Genomic DNA, 16,119 nt, shown 5'->3' with positions numbered 1-16,119 from the left:
TCCTAAAGGCATCAGGACAATTTTAATTTTACAGTTTCATCCCCAGGATCACATTTAATAAAGATTTTAAAAATGTTGGAACACCACCTGACAGAGCTCAAACAAAACAATATAATCATATCGCTGCCTACTGTGGTCTAAGGATGGGAGGAAGACATGAAGAAGGTGCTGCTGTTATTGCTTCTGACAGTGGAGTCATGAACAACCTGAAAAGCTCTGAAGCGTATCAGTACCTGCACGGTAATAAGGTCGGTAGTGTCATTTGTTAAAAGAGGTGAGACATGATCTTATTTACATTAAAGCAGATGTAGAGTCCACCTAAAGTCTAATCTCCCGGTGCTACAGAGTTGATGGAGAGAATGAATTGTCTACTACAGAGCAAAACTAACCCACAAAAATTCCTGAATGAACACTTTCATCCAGCTTCGCTGGGATTACTGCAGCTAGATACGAGAGGGAAAAAAGAGGGAAACAAAAACAACTCATGGAGGATCAAAGGTCCACCGTGGAGCAGAGAGGCCTGGAGCTGTCCTGACCATCTCACAGCTCCATGTGACAGAGTTTCTGCTCAGAGGCCCAATGGTGACATCAGATGGTAAAGCTAGCCTAAGAACCTTCTAGAAGCTGAGCTAACTAGCAGCAGCTATGTGAGCTCAGGTTTAGAGGTGACTATCGCGAGGTGAAGGGCGATAGAACTGAGTAATGACGCTGGTGACTCCGAACTTATAGAGTGAAGGCGGAGCCTGTCACCCGACGTTCAACGTCACTTCGTCACCAGTCTAAAGACGTGATTAGAGGTGGCTTCAGCCAGGCGCGCGAGGGTGCGCGTGTCCCAAATACAACTGTGTGTTGTACTGAGTGGAAATGACTGAAAAGGAACTGTAGCTGTCCCAGCAACTCATGAGGAAAACTCTGAACTGTGATTTCCTCCCCCGCAGCGCTCTGCTTGGCTCCTCACTGGCTGTCCCCTCCTCACACACACACACAGACACATTTTTTCTTCTATCCTCATGGGGACTTTGCATTGACTTTCATTTATTTACCAGTATTTTCTATTACCATTTGACCCTAAGCCTAGCCTACACTTTACATGGGATGTGAACGGGGCTTATGTCCCCATAAGAAACAGTGGGTCCTCACCAGGCTGTGCAGTTTGCTTCATCTCTAAAGAGATGCTGCTCTCTGAAGTTTATTGATTTATTACACTTACATATTACGCTTTTATAATTATTAGTTGTAAAATGGTCACCAGGCAATACTGTATTATCGGTTATCGCAATAATTTTTGAGACAATTAATCGCCCAGCAAAATTTGTTATTGTGACAGGCCTAATGCCTCTTGCTGATAACTTTAGCTGAATGGAAAATGCTCCGCTGCACCTTCCACGTTCCTTGCGCGCCGCGCAAAATGGACGTGACGCGACACAAGACCCCTAGAGGCGCGTCCACCATAGACTTTGCATGTAAACTGGCTGATCCTGCAGCTCAAAACGCTTTCGGTGTGAATCCACCATGAGTCCAATCCCACCATAAACAGTGTTGGTGGCGAACACCCCCACGCCTGAACATGGTGCCCGCCACAGACAATCCATGACGAGCACAGAAGCCCAACAACAAAACACAGCTCAGGCTCGGATCGGGTGGGCTGCTCCTCCCACCCACGCCTCTACAGGTCCCACTGCCATCACCTACGGGAGCGCCGAAGTCCCCCAGCAGAACGAGGGAGTACCCGCCAGGAGGGCTCTCCAGTACCCCCTCCAAGGACTCCAAAAAGGTCCCGAAGTCACACGAAAGTCCCCCCCACTGCCTCTCCGAACTCCCCTCATGCCTGGGTTTTTAGGCCTGCCTGCCTGCCTGCCTGCCTTCCTTCCTTCCTAAAAACCCAGGCATGGGGGGAGTTCGGAGGGGCCGTGTGGGGGACTTTCATGCGACTTCAGGGCCTTTTTGAAGTCCTTAGAGGGGGTGCTGGAGAGCGCTCCTGGTGGGGACTCCCTCGTTCTGCTGGGGGACTTCGGCGCTCCCGTAGGTGATGGCAGTGGGACCTGTAGAGGCGTAGGAGAGAGGAGCAGCCCACCTGATCCGAGCCTGAGCTGTGTTTTGTTGTTGGGCTTCTGTGCTCGTCATGGATTGTCTGTGGCGGGCACCATGTTCAGGCGTGGGGGTGTTTGCCACCAACACTGTTTATGGTGGGATTGGACTCATGGTGGATTCACACCGAAAGCGTTTTGAGCTGCAGGATCAGCCAGTTTACATGCAAAGTCTATGGTGGACGCACCTCTAGGGGGTCTTGTGTCGCGTCACGTCCATTTTGCGCGGCGCACAAGGAACGTGGAAGGTGCAGCGGAGCATTTTCCGTTCAGCTAAAGTTATCAGCAAGAGGCATTCACACTAGCATTTTCACCGGAAATGCTAGTGTGAATGCCTATTGCGGATAACTTTAACTTTTTCTTCTGCTTTTAACACTTTAAATATTCAGCATTACATTTAACATCCATCTAAAGAGAAAAAAAACCCAAGAAACCATCAAAACAAACAAATACATTAAAAATGACACATTTAAACGTTCATACGGTCTGAAGGTAGAGGCTTTTTTCTATTCTAATAGGACTGTGGCCTTGGCACAAAGTAGCTGTTTCACATGTAAGTTTAATACTTTTACACAGCTCATGTATTTTTTTATTAGGTCTGTCAGGACATCTTTATTTGCTCAACCAGTTTGTCCACAATGAGCAGTTTGTGTGTTCTGACCTGTTTGTGTAATCCACTGAATCCAGACGAGTTGTCTGTGTAGAGAAACTTTAGATGCTAACATTAACTTATGGAACAGGGATTGATGCCAACTTCAGGCAGCTAAAGTAGCTGTATGGAAAAGATAAATAATATTTTACAGAGAACATATTTTTTTTGGTAAGCCTTTATTGAATTTCTCAAAATTATGTACTTTTTCCACTTGTGTGCAGATTTGTTTAAACCACTGTTGCACTAAAACATTTTCTTTTACATTTCTTAAAAAGCTMAAGTCTCAGCACAACTGGGAGATTCCAACTCAAAATCAGACTTTAAATGTAGACACCCTTTTTGTCCTGAATGATTTGAATAAGTTTCTGACTATATTTTCATTTTACAGAACAGCAAACAATGGATTTTATTCACCCAGTTTAAATTTAAAGACCCAGCAGTTTGATTACAGCACTTAAATAACTGAAACTTTTCTGTTTTTAATAAGTTAAATACCAAATGTGGTTTTAAAACTGTAACACAAGGACTCTCAGTTCATACATCCTTGGACAATCCGATGGTAGCCGAGCTGTTAAAGTTCCTAAAGGCATCAGGACAATTTTAATTTTACAGTTTCATCCCCAGGATCACATTTAATAAAGTTTCATGAGAATGAAAAAAAAAAGATTTGATCAAGTTTCAGAACCTAGATTAGATGAGTCACCAGCAGCTACACAGATCAGAGATGATGCAAGTCTGGACAAAGTGCTAAAAAAATAACGTTTGTTGTCTCTGTTGTCCTGCGGAGCGTCCTCTGGTCATTTGGAGAAATGAGCAAACGGAGACTCTTCAGTCACTTTGCCCTGCAGAGGAGACAGGAACAAGTGGGGCATAAAAAGAAATAAAATGTATTTTTTGTAACACAATTAGCTTTAATTAACTCAACAGTTAAAATGAACCAGCTCAAATTTGATTGGATTTGCATTAAAATTGGCCTTGTTCCTTTTTGTTCTGTAACATGCAAATTATTTAGTTTTACCTTGCACCACATAAATAAATCAACTTAAAATAAATTCACATTGTTTTTATGAATGCAAACTGGAATAAGATAAATTTTGTAAATAAGAGCAAACAACAGTTATGCAGCACTACATGCATACATTTTGCCACAGGTTCCGTTTTTGAACAAAACTATTTTTCTTATGATTACTTTACCTGATTGCATGCACACTTAACAAAAATAAGCTGCAACTGTTCTAGAAAAGGTTTTACAGCAGCTGTGGCCACGTGGCCATAAAAATTTGCACCAACAAAAAATTTTATTAGGAAAACTTGTGTAACTTTATATTTTTATCACCTGCCACTGAAGGGGAAAGGGCGAACAATGTTTTTGCCTGCCTGCGTTTGTGAGCGTGTTCAATTGACTGCAACATTATAATGAAGGGGAGAGGTTCCCAAAGTTGGGGTCGGGACCCCACTGTGGGTTCTGAAACATCAGGGAGGGGTCTTGAAAATAATTTCAGAATTATTTACATTTAAAAATGACTACTAATAAGAATTACTTGCCTTAATTGTTGCAAAAAAAGTGAGTTATTGTACTTTAAAATGGGTTGAATTAGCATAATGAATATCGTTAGTCCATGTTTTTTTGACCTGAAAATGTTCATCACCCAAAAATGGTTGTCTCTGTTAATGTTATTTTGTAGGTTAAAATGTGAAAAGCTTGGAAAGCATTGATCTAATGGACAGATTTTTTTTTATGAAACTCCAAAAGTAAAACACTGGCTGTACATTAAGGTGTCCAACACAGCCAGCTGGCATTAGGAAACACAAAGTTGGCCAATTGTCTTTAGCAAAAATATATCTACAAATCTGTAAATTGTTACAGATATTGAGCTAAAATGTGGCGTGGCAGTAACTGAGAGTCCTCTTCAACAGATCAGGCACCGTCTCACAGTAGCACAAAACATCATTCATAAAACTGCTATAATTCAATTTTTCACTGTAGTTCACAAAGTCATCCCTCTGACAAAGTGCTATGTCAACATCTCTGGGAAAACCATCATGTTTTTTTTTTTGCACAATGAACAAGAAAAATCTCACTTGTTCACCTGAAATACAATCCTAAAACGAGGATGCTGACAGAGTCTGTTGATGATCTGATAAAAAAAAGTCTCTTTTTACAAAGAAAAGGCTCAGTCATCACATGTTCACCCCACATTATGCTCTGTGAGACCGACACAACAACAAGTCAGACTTCCTGTTTGCGTAAAAGAAAGAAACCACTGAGCTCATTGCGCTGCTGAAAGAACAAGGAAGACAATGCCATGTGTCGGCTGAAGTTTAAAATAACAGTATCACAGTTTCACTAACAGCATTAAGGAGAAGGGGGTCTCTGCACCAGTTGGAGTTTCTTGTTTAGTGGTCGTAGTCTGATAAAGACGTGACTGGTTGGATTGACTATTTGAAGAAAATGGGAGAAGGTTGGTCAAAACAGCCAGAAAGAACATATTTTTTTATATAAATATTAACTTTAGTCATGAATCAAGACAGGAAGGTGCTTCCTGCACAAAATTTTAAGTCAATAAACTGTTTACATTGTATACATTACGTTATAGTTCAATTCAAGGTAGTACATCGTCTACACTGGTCTAAGGACAGATTGTGCAAATTCAAAAAGGACTTGGATCAGACGTGTGATCGTTGTAAACAATCTCCTGCCACACTTCTYCACACATTCTGGTCCTGTCCAAAGCTACATGGATARTGGKAAGGCATCTTTGARACCTTTTCAGGACTATTTGGACGAACTGTTCATCCATCACCACTCATCTCTCTCTTTGGGGTGGCTCCAGCAGAGGCTTCCTTCAGTGAACATCAGAGGACGGTGTTAGCTTTCTGCTCTCTACTGGCTAGAAGACTTATTCTTCTCCGATGGGAGGATCCACATCCTCCAGTATATGGTCATTGGTTAAGAGAAGTTATGTCRTACATTCATTTAGAGAAGATTAGATATACTGTTAGAGGATCTGTAAAGAAATTCTTTGACATCTGGCAGCCATTTATGTCCTACGTGGAAAAAATTTCCMCAGATAACTTTGTGTAAAGGTCAAATATTGGTTCTTTGAACACAAACCTGTGTCTTGTATTGTCTAATATATGAGTACAAGATGTATTTATGTTTTGTTAGTAGATCCGGTATAGGTGGGGAGGGATGGGAGGGATTTTGGGTGTGTGTGTTTTGTTTTGTGTTTTTGTAAGTCTGTTCTTTTTTGTGGTTTGTTAAAAAATTAATAAAAAGACCTTGACCAAAAATAAATTGTTTACATTTTCACAAATTTTAATTGAGTCAGTGTTCTTTTAAACTGTACATAAAGCAGTTACATGTTCACAGTAATTTTACTATTACAATTACTTCTTTTAAAATTGCCCCATGAGACAAGTCAATCTGACCAATCATGATTTTGCCAAGCTCCGCCCACACCTAACCTCTACCTATTATCAAAACTCCACCCACAAGAACTCTGCCAACATGAAGATTTTTGCCCATGGTGTTTAGGGATAAACTCCACCCTAATGAACCCTGCCAGTCACAGTTAAGTTAATTTTTAAGTTTTATTTATTTATTTATAAAGCACCCTTCATACTAGAAGCAGCTCAAGGTGCTGTACAAAATTATGCACAATAAACTCATAAAAAAACTATACAACCCCCTCCAAAAAAAAAGGTAGTGATCCAGAAAGATGCAGTTCAAGGAATACATTTAAAAAGATGCGCCTTAAGCCAACTCTTAAAAACAGCAACATTCTCTGCAGCCCTCACATTCTCAGACAGACCACTCCACAGACGGGGGCCATAGTACAAGGGGCCGTGGTGGTTCATAGGATTAAGAGTTCAACCAGATAAGATGGTGCAAGACCTTTAAGACGTTTAAAAACCAATAAAAAGAACCTTAAAATCAATTCTAAGACAGACAGGGAGCCAGTGCAATATTTTAAAACAGGTGTAATATGAGCCTGCCTTCTGGTCTTGGTTAGCACACGAGCAGCAGAGTTTTGCAACAGCTGCAGACTAGACAGATTTTTCTTAGGAAGACTAAACGACTAGAAATAAAAGCATGTATCAAAATCTCAGTATTGACCAAGGACAGAAGAGGGTGGACTCTGGCTATATTTTTCAAATGATAAAATCCTGTTTTGACAGTCTGTTTAATAAGTGGAATAAAAGTCAGCTCAGAGTCAAAAAGAACCCCCAGACTTGTGACTTGTTTGGAAGGATGAAAAGACGCAGTCTGTAATTTAGAAATTATCATTTCATTTTGATCCTCCAATCCAATAACTAGAACCTCTGTTTTGTCTTGATTAAGCTGGAGAAAGTTATGAGCCATCCACATCTTTGTCAGAAATACAGAAGTGCAGCAATTGGCTGGGAGTCATCACGAGACATGGAAATATTTGGCTGCATGTCATCCGCATAAATGTGGAAGCTTATTCCATGACTCCTGATGGTCCCGTCCAGATTAAAAAGTAAGGGGTCTAAGATAGACCCTTGAGGGTCACCATAGTTGGCCTCATGGATCTGAGAGGAGCAAGTATTCATGTTTACCAAGGACAAACCTCGCCCAGACAAAAACTCTGCCAATCACGGTTAGGACAAACTCCGCCCACATCTTTAACCCCACCAATCACGGTTAGGACAAACTCCACCCACACAACCAGAAACTCCCCTCATGTACTGCAGAGACCCCTGCTTGGCTCATGTACTGCAGAGACCCCTGCTTGGCTCATGTACTGCAGAGACCCCTGCTTGGCACCAAGTGCATCTTCACAATGCTGCACTCGTGCTTGTTCCGAATGTAAACAGGTTAAAAATATTTACAACCCTTTTTGCCAGATCATCAGTTTTCTCGCTCACCATCGGCACCTCCTCAAGTCTCTCAAAGTTGGACCTCGGCGACTGGATGCATTTGACCGTTACGACCACAATCATGAGAGCAAGGACGATGCTGAAGATGCAGATGATGGCCACCAGCCCGGGGTTTTGTGCCAAGCTGTTTCTCCCCCAGTCGGTGGAGAGAGCTGAAAGTCACCACACAAAAAAAATGAATAAGTTACCTTCTTGCTAGTTTTGTCTTGACAAAATGCATTTAAATAAATAATGAGAGGATTCTGGTGCAAACATGGACTTGGAGATAACTTAATGCATCAATAAATGGTAAATGTGACCAATCACATCAAAATGAGGATTAAGTCAAATTTGGTCAAAATGACCTAATCATATTTTCAGATTCCTGGCTTTAAAAGCTACATTTTGATACTTAAATCATCCTGATATCATTAGTAGATCCAGAGATGTTATTTAATTTGTCTTGTTGGTTACAATAATACATAAATATTTGGCTTAAATGCTAATTTTATGTCATTTTAAAAAAGAAACCTTAAATAGTAATTGAATATTGAGATTTCCCAGCTGGAAAGAAACAAAAATATTGGTAGCTCACAGGGAAAATCTCAAAAGTTTAAGGTGTTTTTCTTAAAATCATTTTGTTGTTGTTGTTGTTGCTAAAATGCTCAAAAAAGTGCTTCAAAAAATTTTCAGGATAATATTTCAGAAGTTCATTGATAACATTTTTTTTGTAATATTTTGACAAACTGTAATTTTTGCAAGTGTTTTAATCAAAACGCTATCTGCCTATTTCTCCACATACAACTTTTAGATTTAATCCTCGTTTTGATGTGATGGGTCACATATGTTCTTTGTTTAGATGTCCAAATGTGACCCTTCAGACCCTTCTAGTAGTCAGACCTGGACTGGTTGTGTTTGCTGTGGTACTCCCCGTGGCATTTTGAGATTCTTTCACAGTGGTACTCCCCGTGGCATTTTGTGATTCTGTCATTGACTGGATGGTTGTTTCCTGAGTCGTCTTCCCATTGGACGCCTGGCTGCTTGTAGTATTCACAACAGCAGTAGTGCTTGGGTTGGATCCCTCTGTTCTGGGTGTTGTCGGTGAAGCTGAAGTGACATGAGTGGTGTTCTGATGTGTCGTTGATGATATTGTTGAGGTTGATGATGATGAGGTTGATGATGATGATGAGGTTGTTTGAGCCAGGGGAGCGACTGTGCTGGTTTTCACGGTGGGCGATGTTACAAAGCTAGAGCTGAAGTGTGAAGTTGTGGTTGTCACTGGTTTTGAATTAGGTTCAGAGAATGTGGTATTTTCTGCAACAAAAAGTAAAAATAAAAGCATGAAAACAGAGAAACTCACTTTCATTGGGTTAGATGAGATCCGCTGAGGAAAAAATAAACTGTTGAAGCTGTGAATCACAAATTCTGTGGAAGGAAGTCGACGATCTCATCTTAAAACTGTTCCGCAGAGCCAACTGAGAAAAATGTCATGCCTTTTATGCTTTGAAAAGTACACAAATTAAAAAACACAACCTCCTTTAAAGAGAAGGAAGCGAACATGGAGCTTGAAAAATAAGAGCGTCTTTCTTTTAGCTTGGGATAAATGGTCAGAATTGATGTGATTGGATGAATGAATGGGAAAATCATAATTTGAAGCCAGTTCATGTTTTTAGATTTAGATTTTTTGCTCTTTTTTTAAATGTCAGCATTTTTTTTTTTGTCCAGCTGATGTTATGTGTGTTACATGTGTCTCTTGTAAATCAGAATCAGGTTTATTGGCCAAGTATGTTGACACACACAACGAATTTTGTTTCCGGCTGTTTGTGTCTTTGTAGTATTAACACTGTACAGATACTTTATATAAAAATGTACATAAATAAAAGTAAGTAAGTAAATAAAAATATAAATGAGACCTGGCTCAGTTTGTTTATTTTAAAAAGGAACCTCCATTAGTCCTCATCCTTCATGGGATTAAAAAAATACTTCGTAGTAAAACAAAAATTAAAACAAAACACACCACTTTCCCCCACATCTTATCAACCCATCACCAACAAAGTCATAAAATAAGTAATGGCAAGAAAAATACATTTCTAACACATTTCAATTAGCTTGGTACACAGCCACATTTCTGAGTGCATTTGTTTTACACAAAGGGAGTACTGCAGAAGCATATCAATGTGATTACTTGTCTAAATAAAAGTAAATAAAAATAAAAAAKCCCTCAATCAAAATGTTAATTTATGTGGAAGCGTTGGGAGTTTCACAGCACAAAGCTACATTGCACCACAAAGAAGGCTGAAAAACTCAAGTGAATTCTCTCAAAACAACATCCTGAGACACTAAAACTCAGCTAAAGTCAATTAAAAATGATGTTCTGGGTCTCGGAATACGAAATCATAGCTTTTGCTACATTTAGGCTACAGGATGTGATCAAACCCTCAGAGGAGCTGTAAATAACTGATTAAACTCTAATTTCATCTACTAATAAAAAGCTTCTTCATCAGACTTAAGTGGATGCAGATGTGATGGTCTTTTTTCCCCTCTCCTCATCATTTCAGGCTTGGATGAGGCGGTTGACTCCACAGCTCAAATAAACAATGACTTGTCTCTGGTGACAGAAAGCTGCCACCCTGCTGTCTCATTATGTTTACTGAGGAACAGAAACTGCAACATTCTCAATCACTATCAACGTTTAAAGGTCTTTGCTTTATGTCTCCACCAGATGTGACTTTTTCCAATCAGTTAAAATTAACTGAAATATGTTGCTTGACAGAAAAAAAATAAACAAATACAGGAAGATGAGTTTTTCACTGCTTAATGACTCTAAGCTTCAAACTTTAATTATTTTTACTGGTTTTTAGGACAGAAATTACAAAATGCTGCTTTAAGAGCAAAAACCACCTTAACCCTGTGAACGGCCCTCTGACAGCAGAGCTCTACCGGTTTGCATGAATTTGCATTTTTGCAGTACTTCCATTTAAAAGTTCAGTTCGGCCCTCGGCTCTTTTAAACTGCAGGAGTTTAAGCAGGAGAAAAGTGTGAAATGTTCACTCACCGCTGCASGCTGCCACTGTTAGGAGGGAAACCAGGACGGTCAGGTGCATCATGGCTGCAGGCATGTTGAGAGAGGAAACATCTGACAGTCATATCAAAAAAACCACTCACATCCTTGACAGCAGGATGTGTTCAGAGCTCAGGGAGGAGGAAGAGGAGGAGGCTCAGAAACATGAGCCGCTGCTTTTCAAATCTGTCAGGCTGATTAAATATTTGAACAAAGTGTTTGCTCTGCTGACGACACCAGATCTGTTTTAACTTCTGAGCAGGGTTTCTACAGATCAGAAGGACTTCCTGTCAGGGCCTGTTGGGTTTTGTGATTTAATTGCATTTGAAAGCTGAAGTTTTACTGTTATCGTTTTTATTTCTATTTTCCCCACTTTTAATATGCTTTTATTTTGTAAGGCTCGTTTCTTTGTCCCTTCCTCAGCCGTCACACCTGCTCTCTGTTTGCTAATTGCCACACACCTGTTGCTCGTTTGCTCTGTTCCACGTCATTTGAACTGTGTCTGTGGTTCTCAAAAGCTGGGGTCGGGGCCCCTCTGTGGGTCATGAAACATCAAGCGAGGGGCCCCAGATGATTTCCATTCATTCATTCAAATGCAAATAAATTCACTGAATATTTTCACAATTACTGAAGGGAATAAAAGTACTAATAGTGATTCACAGTTTGCATACATAAACCAGTCCATTGGGGATCACAAGCTCCAGCAACTGTTATTTTGTGGGCTGGAAGCTGAAAAGTTTCAATTATATATAGTGTTTTTACTTCAGCKTATTTAGGGTTGTTAAAATAATAAATCTAATGTTTTTACATGTTATAAAAACACTCATATTAATGTGATTTCCTGCAGCACTTCACATGAAATTTAATAAAAAAATAAATAAAGTTGAAACACTTATTTATACAAAAATCAAATTTTTATTTTCCCATCAACTCAAGTTTTATATTTTTATCGCCACCCATCAGCAGCACAGGAAGTAGTGTTTTTAGTCAGCAAAACATCTATTCAACCACTAGACAGATTTTAACGTTACTCCCAGGACATCAACAGATATAAATCAACAAGATGGCCGCCACAGCTAATCAATGCTAACAAATATTAAAACCGTCTTTCAGTTAATATTCAACGTTTCCACCTCATCTGTGACAGTGTAAATCATCTAATACCATCTATTTAAAAAGTTAAAATGTTTAAGGTTTAGGAAATAAAAGATTAAATTTTTTTCATATCTTTATTTATAAAACCTCTTTAAAGAGTTGTTTCATAATTACAAATGATAAAATTTAACAAAAATAAAAGCAACGTTTAAAATAAATCATATTACAGACTTTTATAACAGAATTCCTTCAAGCTTTTTTTTAAAAATACATACAGTATCCAGCATTTATCTTGGGAGCGGTTTTATGTAGTAGAAACTGATTAAAACATAGATGATTTGATAATTTTTAATGCTTCACAGATTTCCACTTATTTTCTCACATCATAAAAAAATAACTTAAAACAAATACTGCAACAAAAAAAAGTCCATCATACAAAATAAATGTTAAAAATGATTTTACAGTTTCTGTGTCAAACAGCCAGATGGTTATACAATTGATTATTTTTTTATCGTCAGACTCAAACTTTAAATGATAAACAGAGTTGGTACAGATCATTTGGCARGATAACACGTGATTCTGGACCATATATTAAGCCAAAGTTCAAACAGATTAACACAGTTTAATATTAATATCAGTTCTGATTGTTAAACAACACACAGTGAGTTTTAGGAGACAAACATTTGGAATTTTTTTAAAAGTACAACTGGGAATTTTCCTCTAAAGCAAGGAGCAGCTGCGGCAGTGAAACAGCTTTTCATCCCTGAAAGTTTCAACAGGGACTAAATGAATCAGGCATGAAGGGGAAAAAAGGTGCACCTGTACTTCAAATGAAACACACAACGCCTCAGATACATAAATACTACCTTTTTCAAAGAAGAGAAGTTAAAGTCCAGAAAAAAAAAAACAAGTATATTTGATGTGATTAACTTCATAGATGATGAACTTTAAACTTTCTCCTCCAGAGGTTCAGATGCTGGCAGCTCTTTCTGCTGTGAATCTAAAACAGTGACGTTTGGAGCTGTTTCAGTTTGTTGGTCTTCATCCTGTCCACAACAAAACAAAACAAAACAAAACAAAAACAGGTTCATAACTTAAGCCGAATTTAAAGAAAGTCTTCTTAAAGTCACTTTCCTTAAACAAGGAAATAGAAATGTTGAAAAAGACTAAAATATTGTTTAAAAAAATAAAATCAATGTTTCTTTAACATTCCAGCATCACAACATGTTTTTATCTTACTTTAAATAAACACACATTAAAAAAAATCAGCTTTTATTTAAAAATGTTTCAATTCATAATTTCAGACTTACTCTGTGTTTGAGATAGGAGAGGTAGGTGTCCCAGCCTAGGGTGACAAAATTGATGTACACGACACGAAATTTGGGCGACAGGAAGTAGAAGTTGATCATCTGGGCAGCGGGCCAAACGCACCAGTCCATCTGCAGGCAGGAGCACAAACACGTGAACTCCAACCGATTTAAAGACGCAGCAGCAGATATGACTTTTAGATCAGAAAACAAATCCTTACAGCTCATCTAACRTGCAAACATCAGCTGTTTCCTACACGGTTTTTACACTTAGAATAAGAGTAAGCAATGACTGGAGTTTGTATTCACTGCTAAAAATGCATCATGAATGCTAAACGCTGAAAGAATTTTACAGTAAAGATGTTAAAATATTTTAGAATTTGTTGTAAAATTGAGAAAAAAGCTTAAATTAGCAAAAAGTAGCTGAAAAGGCTGAATTTAGTACAAAGAAGAAACAGCACATTTGTTGAATTAAGCAGTAATATAAGCAGATAACTGATCACAAAAAGGTGAATTTAGCTGAAACAAGCAAAAAAAGTGTCTTAATTTGCCGAAAACAGCTGGAAAAAGCAGAATATGCTTAAATTAGCAGAAAAGTAGCTGAAAAAGCTGAATCTAGTACAAAGAACTAGTACATTTGCTGAATTAAGCAGTAAAGTAGCTGAACTGATCACAAAAAGGTGAATTTAACTGTGCTTTTTCAACAATTTATATATGAAAAGGTCCAACTCGTTCACGCTATGACTTTTGGTATTTCAGCGTTATTTATACTTTTTCAGCTACTTTTTGGACAATTTTTTCCTATTAAAAATGAATGAAGCTGTCTTTWACATCCTGGAAACCCCTTAAAATGTTTATAAATCATACATTTTGTTCTGGTTCTGATGTTTTTTTAACTTCTTTTTCCAGCTTCAGCTTCCTTTGGCTTCTTATTGAGCTGATTTTAGCTTTTGTCTGCTTTTCTAGCCATCATTCTGGCATTTTCTGCTAATTTCCTGCTAATTTTAACTTATTTTTATGCTACTTCAAACTTTTCTTGTGTTCCTTTCATTTTCTTGCTGCCCTTTTCGGCTTTTTTTTTTTTTTTGCCCCTTTCAGCTACATTTTGAGCCATTTTACTTTTCTGCATTTTTCAGCTATTCTCTGCCCCTGGGAGCTTTTGTTTTTGTTTGGATTCTTCAGCAAATTTCCGCACTCAATTCAGCTAATTTTGGGTTCCAACTCAATGTTAAAGTAAGCAAGCATTAAGCAAGCATTAAGCAAGCAATAGTTCAGTGTTTAAAACTATTTCAGCTTTTCAACTAAATTATTCAGCAATAAGCGTTAACGCTGCATTTGTGCTGGAAATGCAGTTTCTCCAGTTTCGTTTATAGTGGTATTTTTATGTGTTTGTGTTAAAGAAGACTAAATAGGACTTTGGGGAGCGGATCACGTCCGACACTCAGTAAACCTACGTGACTGACTGAGGTCTTCCCAGATCTGACACAAACTCCCAGATTTCCCTGGAGAGTCAAGAAACCCCACAAGGAACTGTTTAATGGTTGTCCACCAGTTTGCTTCTTCTTCCCTTAAGTTTTGTTTTTAAACACTATTTCTACTGAACTGCAACCATAAGCCACGTGATTATACCTCACATTTAAGACAAAGTTGGAAACATGACAGCTGCTTGGGACTTTTACACCATACTTTACAGATACAATGAAGTGTTTTTACAGGTTTTGTKATTTTTAGGAGAAAGGAGCTTTAAACTAAAGCATTAAATGCTAAAAACAGTCATAATGAAAAGCTCCAACTCTGTTGTGTTTTCTATATTTTTAAATTTCTTTACGTGAAAACTGCGTCATCCCTGCTCCTGGGTCAAGGAATATCTACACAAACATTTTTGGAATGTGAACWAATTATTTCTCTCAAGTTCTTTAAAGAAAAAAACAAAAGAAAAAGCAGTAGTGCACACTCACTTTTTTACTCCCCCGTGTTCATAAAGACACGGGGGAGTAAAATATAAATGAGAGATAAGGGAATGTCGCTCCAGTCACAATATGTGAACAGTAACTTGTGAGTGAGTTTGATTTGACCCGCGGGTCGGACCCTGACGGGAAAACACTCGCCTTGTAGAACTCCCAGAACTTCTCTCGAAACTCTGCCCATCCTTCAGATAAAGTGCGTCCCTCCATGAGATCCATGCCTGCGATAAGKAGAGTCGTCTGTGAAAACGTGCGTCAGCGCCAAGTGTCATTAAAAACCAACGGCAGATAAAAGCCCGAAACAATGAGAGCGCTGAACTTTTACACACCATTCTCAGCACGTCTGTAAAAACCTAAAGTATTTATCACAAAACGCCCTTTGAACTCTATATACTTCTGATGTACAGTGTGCTTTATCACCGCCATCATTTTACACACAACCTTTGACTCTGGACATGTTTTCTTATCCGCGTCATCAAGACACGGTTTCTTTGTTCACACCCAGACAAACCTTAAGGTGTGTGTGTGTGTGTGTGTGTGTGTGTATAACAGTAAGAACAATAAACCTCTACATACCTAAGAAATACCATATTCCCAGCGTCGGTGAGGCGACTATCTGGTCCACCAGGACTTTTTTGCTCAGTGTCTTCAAAGCTCTTCCCACATAAACTCTGTCCAGCCAAAGGTACCAGTAGTGCAGCAGGGGACCCATGGAGCTGCCGACCACAAACATGCGACCTTCAGGGGGTGGAGGGCGTTAATAAATAGGAGTTAAATACGAGACAAAAAAAAGCATAAATGCATTGATTGAAGCACATTTTAACCTTTAATTACCAGAAATCAGTAACGGTTAGTGATGGCCACATGAAGCCCCGTGAAACCTTGAAGCTTTCATTCCAACTGATTAAAAAAAAGGTTAATTTCTTGAAGCTTCATGTGCTCATAACTCCCTCTGCTGGTCAAAACGTTTGTCCTTTTATCCACTTGGCCGTCTTCAATAAAATGAAAGTACTTTGGTCTATTTTGTGGTTTATTCTTGTTATTTTGGATAAATTGGTGTTTTTAAAAT

The 16,119-nt window shown here is 38.7% G+C and overlaps 2 protein-coding genes across 2 annotated transcripts in view; both read right to left on the bottom strand.

The window, feature by feature from the left end:
- Positions 1-2,898: 2,898 nt before the first annotated feature.
- Positions 2,899-10,732, bottom strand: cist1 (colon, intestine and stomach enriched 1; the record flags this gene model as incomplete). Its single annotated transcript, XM_014010815.1, is given in 4 exon segments — positions 2,899-3,581; positions 7,633-7,796; positions 8,524-8,937; positions 10,679-10,732. Coding segments are annotated over 4 exon segments (675 nt in total). The 3' UTR covers positions 2,899-3,536.
- Positions 10,733-11,579: 847 nt separating this feature from the next.
- Positions 11,580-16,119, bottom strand: part of mpv17l2 (MPV17 mitochondrial inner membrane protein like 2) — a 13,042-nt gene continuing 8,502 nt past the window's right edge. Inside the window, exons 3-6 of the mRNA XM_014010817.1 lie at positions 15,627-15,788; positions 15,195-15,271; positions 13,090-13,218; positions 11,580-12,825 (exon numbers count right to left, since the gene is read on the bottom strand). Of these exons, the coding sequence (XP_013866271.1) occupies positions 12,727-12,825; positions 13,090-13,218; positions 15,195-15,271; positions 15,627-15,788 (467 nt within the window). The 3' untranslated portion in view covers positions 11,580-12,726. The remainder of the gene's footprint in view (positions 12,826-13,089; positions 13,219-15,194; positions 15,272-15,626; positions 15,789-16,119) is intronic.

Source organism: Austrofundulus limnaeus, unplaced genomic scaffold, assembly GCF_001266775.1.
Source record: "Austrofundulus limnaeus strain Quisiro unplaced genomic scaffold, Austrofundulus_limnaeus-1.0 Scaffold73, whole genome shotgun sequence".
Taxonomy (NCBI): domain Eukaryota; kingdom Metazoa; phylum Chordata; class Actinopteri; order Cyprinodontiformes; family Rivulidae; genus Austrofundulus; species Austrofundulus limnaeus.
Note: the sequence above shows the minus strand (reverse complement) of the source record. Positions and strands in the feature narration are given on the sequence as shown.